Source organism: Cottoperca gobio, chromosome 16 (assembly GCF_900634415.1).
Source record: "Cottoperca gobio chromosome 16, fCotGob3.1, whole genome shotgun sequence".
Taxonomy (NCBI): Eukaryota; Metazoa; Chordata; class Actinopteri; order Perciformes; family Bovichtidae; genus Cottoperca; species Cottoperca gobio.
Window position 1 is genome coordinate 2,441,496 of NC_041370.1, and position 6,469 is coordinate 2,447,964.

Sequence of the window (6,469 nt, forward strand, 5' to 3'; positions counted from 1 at the left end):
GAGGACGTTACAGATGAGATTAGGATCACGTAGTTTCCCAACAAACAGATTTATCCGGGATGACGGACACAGATCCTACTGTAGTGCAGCGGGAAAAGTTTCTGTCTCTCTTTGTTCCACCGGGAGAAGGACATCTTTCATGCATCCGAAACACAAAATGTCACGATCGATTACTTTGTAACTAGTTGCATAAAGAATTATATGAGAATTGCTTGTTTTGTCTGACTAATGGTGCAAAAAACTCATTTCTAATGATATGAAAGTGAGTTAAAAAGCTGCAAGCAGTAAACGTTTGATGATTAAATATGAATAATGATTTAAATAAACTGATTATAACAATTGTCTTTGACCACTTGAATAATCCAATAACCATTAAAGTGTTTAATTGTCAGTAAAATGTAATTAATTGTAAAACAATGTATGATAATGCTGTGTGGTGAAACGAGCTCCATGCAGTGAAGTAAAAGTACAATGTTGGCTTCTAGAATGTAGTGGAGTAGAAGTATAAAGTATAAATGTACTTAGTTACATCCCTGCACGGGTCACAACCCTGTCACCAGAAGGATCAGACTCAGTAAACGGACCTCCCTGCTCTTCTGCTGACATGATTGCATGTTACTGATAACTCCTCTCCTAACGGGACCCTTTACTGCGTCAGCTGTTTGACAAGTGTTCAACTCATTTGGTGAATCGTCCTGGCAGATCTCGACGTCACTCGAACATCTAACACACACAAACTACGACGCTGAGTCCAAAGTGACGTCGCTTTTCTCTTTTTCTGTTGAACTCTTCAAGCTACATTTTAGGAAACCACGAGTGGCGACGGCGACTCTTTGAAGACGGACTGCGTTTCACTTCTTGCGTTCAAATCAAGTCGTAACACTGATGTTTGCGCGGCCAACAGTGGAACGTGCACATCTGCCGGAGATCAAACACAGTGTGCCGCGCATGAAATCATTTTGCAGAAATAATGATATCATCTGCAAATTAGAGCTGGTAATGATGGACTACACCCATCGGCACAAACACACACACACACACACACACACACACACACACACGCACGGTCAGTAGGCGTAGAGCCACCAGACATTTCACTGTGCCAAAATCCAACCAACATTTTGAGCGTGAACACATGATGGCGGCGGCGTGAACACACTGTTCTGCCAGCCGGTGTCAATGGATGGTGTGTGGTTTCCATGGCGACAGAGAAGATGCAGAGGGGAGACTGCAAAGCCATTGTTCGCCAATAAGCAGAGCTGTAGACGGCATTAATCTTTATGTTTGGTAATCTTTTCCTTCCATACATTGCAATAAAAATAAATAAAAAAGGCTGGATTGAGGTAGTGGAGTCATGGAGGAGGAGGATGGCTTCACCCACATCAAAGATAATGTGTCAGCAGGCCAGAGGAAGAGCAAGATGAAGGGAGAGGGGAGGGGCATAGAGGTACATCCAGTTTCAGAAACCATTAGTCCGTCAATCACCTATCTACCAGCTTAGTGTGGGGGAGGGGAGGACGGGAGGGACGGCGGCACATCATCGGTATTAAACACACAGAAGGAGGAAGATTGCAAATGGCCACCGGAGAAAAAGCCGGCAGGAAATGACTGACAGTATTCTGGTCCGCTGTTGTCAGTTCGGGGCAGTTGGCCCTGGTCGTCTGAGCATCATTCACAGATGTGGGGCAGGCGGCCTGAACCACACTTCACCGGTGAAGCGAGAAGATGTGTGTGTGTCGGTGTGAAGGGGGTGGAGGAGGTGGAGGGGGAGGTGGAGGAGGAGGGTTTGCCCAAGGTTGTTTTTAGGCGTCTGCACCAGATCTGCCAACCTCTTTTTGTGAAATATCCACCTGAGTACGAGCGGACACAAACCCCCCGCAGCATTGATGAAAAGTGACACAAATATTCCTGAAGGGGAGTTATGAAGTGCTTATTAATGCTCAACGTTAAGATGTAGTAATATATGATATTAATCTCCCAAACACTTAATAAACCTCCATCTTTTTCCACGCAGCACTGCAGCTGCGGGGCTCTGTGGACGTCTGCTGGTTGGTCCAGCACTTGAGATATCTCAACAACAGTTGGATGGATTGCTATGAAATTGTGTAAAGACGCTCATGTTCCCCGGAGGATGAATCCTCATGACTTTGGTGATCACCTGACTTTTCTTCTGAGATTGACACTAGCAGCAGCAAAGAAACACTTCTGCACATACACCAACATTTTTTGAGCAGATTAAACAAACAAGATCCGTCCTTTAGCTTTGCACACGTCTCTTTTAGAGGCTCGTGGAGGCTCGCCATTAGACGAGAGGCGGGTTCAAACTCTGCACAGGTCACCAGCCTCTCAGGGCTGACACATAGAGGCAGACAACCATGAACCCTACAGGCAACGTAAAGCCAGTGTTAACACTAACCTGCAATGGTGTTTGGACTGAAAGAAACCGGAACACCTGGAGAAAACGCTGCAGGCACAAGGAGAACATGCAAACTCCCTGTGAAGGGACAGCGCTAACCAGCAACCTGTACATGATAAATCCCATTTAAAGGTGGAAGTAGATGGATTTCTTTTTTTACGTTTGGACAATGCACACTAGCCGTTTCCCCCCTGATTCCATTCTTTATGCTAAGCTAAGCATCTACATATTAAACCTACAGACATGAATCAATCTTCTCGTCCAATGATCGACACAATGCTCGTCTACAAAATGTGCATTACTGCCCGGTGAACACGCTTAATGAACCTTAAAACGGTCTTACATGTCTATAAGACATTAGGGGTGTAACTGGGGAAGGAATGCACTTGCACCTTTAAAGAAAGAAAAGAAAGGAAACCCTCAACACCCTTTAATTTGACGGGGAAAGTGAAGCAAAGGCTGAAAGAACATAAACTGGTTAGTTTGTTAAATCCTTATTTTTTGCGCTCCAAATAAAACACCCACAATAACAACATCATGTTTGGGGGACTTCACCTTTATGTCACACTCCATGAATTTCAGCCAGTGCAATGAAAGGAATCAACCAGATTATATTGGATTATAACGCCAGACTGATTTCATCTCGTGCACGCTCCTGCATTATTAATCTGACAGTAATGTAGCTCGCCGTGCGCAATGAATCTCAGACAAAGAGACGGAGAGAGAAAGAGAGTCACCGTGTCTTTTTTTTTTTAATGTTTATTCTGGTGGTTTTTCTCTCTTCTTCTTCTCTCTGTGTATCAGAATGTCCGTCCAGATCCCTTCATGCATTATTCATAAAGTCCCCCCAGCCCTAATCCTCGCCTTTGTGTCGCTGTAGTGCCAGTGCGCCTCCAGGGATCAGATTTACTGCATCGGCTGGACGCTGTCACTGACACACATCTCTGTAATTTAATCTATAATATTCCTACAGTGGTTTAAAATGCGCGTGCAATAATCCAAAGTGTTGATTTAGTGACCTGATTGTGCTGTGGTGTGTTACCGGTGTTCCCTGTAGTGTGTGTAGAGTTCAATTGTGTTTTTACCCTCCATGTTGTATAATGTTGTCTGCAATACTCAGCATTGAGTTTATAGTGGCCCTATTGTATAATCATATCTTAAAATATCCCTGAAATATTATATAGATTTACAATGTGGGATCTTACAATATTTCAACTAATATCCTCTTTTGTTTGTCTAAGGTGTCTCCATTAATGCTTCTCTTGTGTCCATACGCGCTCAGATTGTCTATGTGTCTTTATTGTGACCTAATTTCAGTTTTTGTCTTCTGTGACATCTCTGAAATATTCCTGCAGGGACATTCAATAATGACTTAACTATGACATGTGTCCCCGAGGGATCATTATAAGATTTATTGTTCGTGTGATATTAAGGCGATATTTGCAAAATGGTATTTAATGGTCTCCAAAATCCTGTTTATTATCCAGGTTGCAGTGACTGGAAAATGTCAAGATATATAATGAGCTAAATAATAATAATAATAATAATAATAATAATAATAACCAATAGTATATCAATACCAGTTGAGTGTGCGGTGCCTCGTAACCTACAATCCGAGCCTCACTGACCTCCTTTCTGCCTGCCCTGTGGGAGTGTGTTTAGGTACCCGGAACCCACAGAGAGGTTGTGCTGCTGCAGCAACATTTTACCATTTAAAAGTGGACGTTTTTGCATGATTAAAGTGCACAGTGAAGGGCAGTTTCTTACCGTGGACAGGCAGCGGGATCATGTGCAGAGCCAGGACGCATGACAGCAGCGTTACTCTCCAGCATCCCGTGCAAAAGCTCGCCTCCTTCCGCTGCATCCTCGCCGTGCAATGATATTATAAGATGATAAAGACGGTTGGAGGAAATAATAAAGGAAATCCCTGTTCTAATAATGATATTAGAGTTCAAAAAGTGTTGCAAAAAGTAATCCGGTTGTGTTGATTTGCGTGCAGTCTAGACTCCAGCCTCCCTGCGCTTCTCCTCCATAGCCGCTTGGTCTCAGCTGTCTCTCGTACCGCGGCTGTTTCACGCGCTCGGCTCAGTCACACACACTGAGGGTGGTTACGGCTCCATTGCCACAGAACGGCGGTCGGAGACGACGAGGCGAGGGTGGGGTGGTGGTGGCGGTGTTGGAGGCGGAGGCGGAGGGGGGGAGGTTCGTTTGGGGGCGCACACGCACGCCGTGGTTCGGCTTGGCTTGGTTAGGCTCGGAACGGATCGGTGCTTTGGGCACTTTGTGGCTGAGAGGGAAACAAACGCACAGCGGATTGCAGCGCGCTCGGCAGCCTTCTCATCATCTGGGGAGGGGAAAAGAGGGTTGTTGATGCCCCCCTCCTCCCTCCTCTTCATCCCTCCTCCCCCCTTTTCCTAAGACGCTTCCATCCTCCTCCTCCTCTCTCCATCCTTCCCTTTCCTAAAACCTTTTTTTAAATTTCCTCGTGCTTCAAAGCTTCTACATCTTTTCGAGTTCCCACTGTTGTTGTCCTCTTCTCTGTTACATACATTTCTCCTCCTATTCCTTCTCACGTTCTTCATCTTTATTACTTTTGTTCCTCTTTTCACTTCCTTGTCCTCTTTCCAAACCCTTCATCCTTCACTATTCCCTGCCTTCCTTTCCTAAACACTTTAACCGTCCTCCATCCTTCCTTTTTCCTAAAATAAATGTCTACTTTTCCACCTGTGTCCTCCTCCCTCCTTTCCAAGGATTCTTCCAGAAGACGTTTTGCCCTCTCCTATACCTTTGCAAACACATTTCCCTCCCTGTTCCTCCTCCTTTACTTCCATCCTTCCATCTTGTACTCTTCCAACTTTTCCTAAACTTAAAACTAAACTGTTCTTCCTTTTTCTTCCTGCAAGCCGCCTCCTCCTCCTCCTCCTCCTCTTTCTTCCTCCCTCTGTATCCACTCAGACAAACTTGTGAGACATTTTTTCCCATCTTTTCCACTTCCTCTTTTTCTTTCCCAAAACTTTTCTACCTCCTCCCACTCCTCCCACTCCTCCCACTCCTCCCTCTCTCTCTCTTTCCCAAAGCTTTGAGTTATTTGCTATTCATCTGACAGTGTTGGATCTCAATAGGAGTGCACACTCTGCCCTGGACACTTTTCTTTTCTCCCCAAGGGAAATCGGTCTACTTCGAATGAGCTTAACTTCCCTTCATCGTTCCGTGTGTGTGTGTGTGTGTGTGTGTGTGTGTGTGTGTGTGTGTGTGTGTGTGTGTGTGTGTGGGGGGGGGGGGGGGGTCAGAGAGGGTGTAGCAGTTTGAGATTATGTAAAAAAAAATAAAAATCAGTGTAATGTATGATGCCGTCAAAACAACCAGCTTTGTTTAATGGTGTGACATAGAGAAGCAAACAAAAGGGGGGAGGATGAGGGGAGACGTGGGGGTGTCTGGGTGAAAGGGGGGGGGGGGGGGGGGGGGGGGTTGGAGGGGTAAATGGGGGGATGCACACGGTGATGAATGCCCAAGGGCCCCGGGGGTAATGGTGGTGGTGGGGGTCGTGGGCATTCTTCCACACACAAAAAAGCATAAAGAGAGAGGGGCTGGGCAACAGGAGATGTTTTATGTGTGTGTGTGTGTGTGTGTGTGTGTGTGTGTGTGTGTGTGTGTGTGTGTGTGTGTGTGCATGCGTGCATGCGTGCCTGTTGGTTGTTTGTGTGCATGCGACAGCAGTAGCAATGCCAACTAAATAAAATCCACAATGTTTAGTCGAATAGAAAATGTGTTCTGTGAGTGAAAAGTAGGTCAAGAGGACATTTTGGTGGCTTCCATTTAAATCATATAAAATATCTTTCTGACATGTTTTGAGCTGAATGAACAACGTGTATCCTCCCAAAAGAAAAGCTGCCATAAAAACCTTGAATAAGTACCAAGCACCTGTGGTTTCTCTCTCGTTCTGCCTCACACACATCAGTGTGTTCATTATGAGCACATTAAGATTACCTTCACACGACCGGCCTTCCTGCTCCTTCCTGCTCGTTCCTGCTTTATCTGATTCCACTGGACGAC

At 45.4% G+C, this 6,469-nt stretch overlaps 1 protein-coding gene across 7 annotated transcripts in view; it reads right to left on the reverse strand.

Annotated features, from left to right (window-relative positions):
• Positions 1 to 5,328, reverse strand: part of cspg5a (chondroitin sulfate proteoglycan 5a) — a 42,759-nt gene extending 37,431 nt beyond the window's left edge. For 2 of the 7 annotated variants that reach the window (XM_029451031.1, XM_029451026.1), the window contains exon 1: positions 4,184 to 5,325. In XM_029451031.1, coding sequence (XP_029306891.1) covers positions 4,184 to 4,280 — 97 coding nt within the window. In that variant the 5' untranslated portion in view covers positions 4,281 to 5,325. Of the gene's footprint in view, positions 1 to 4,183 lie in introns of all 7 variants that reach the window. The other 5 variants (XM_029451027.1, XM_029451029.1, XM_029451028.1 and 2 more) reach the window with 5 other exon arrangements.
• Between the last annotated feature and the right edge of the window lie 1,141 nt (positions 5,329 to 6,469).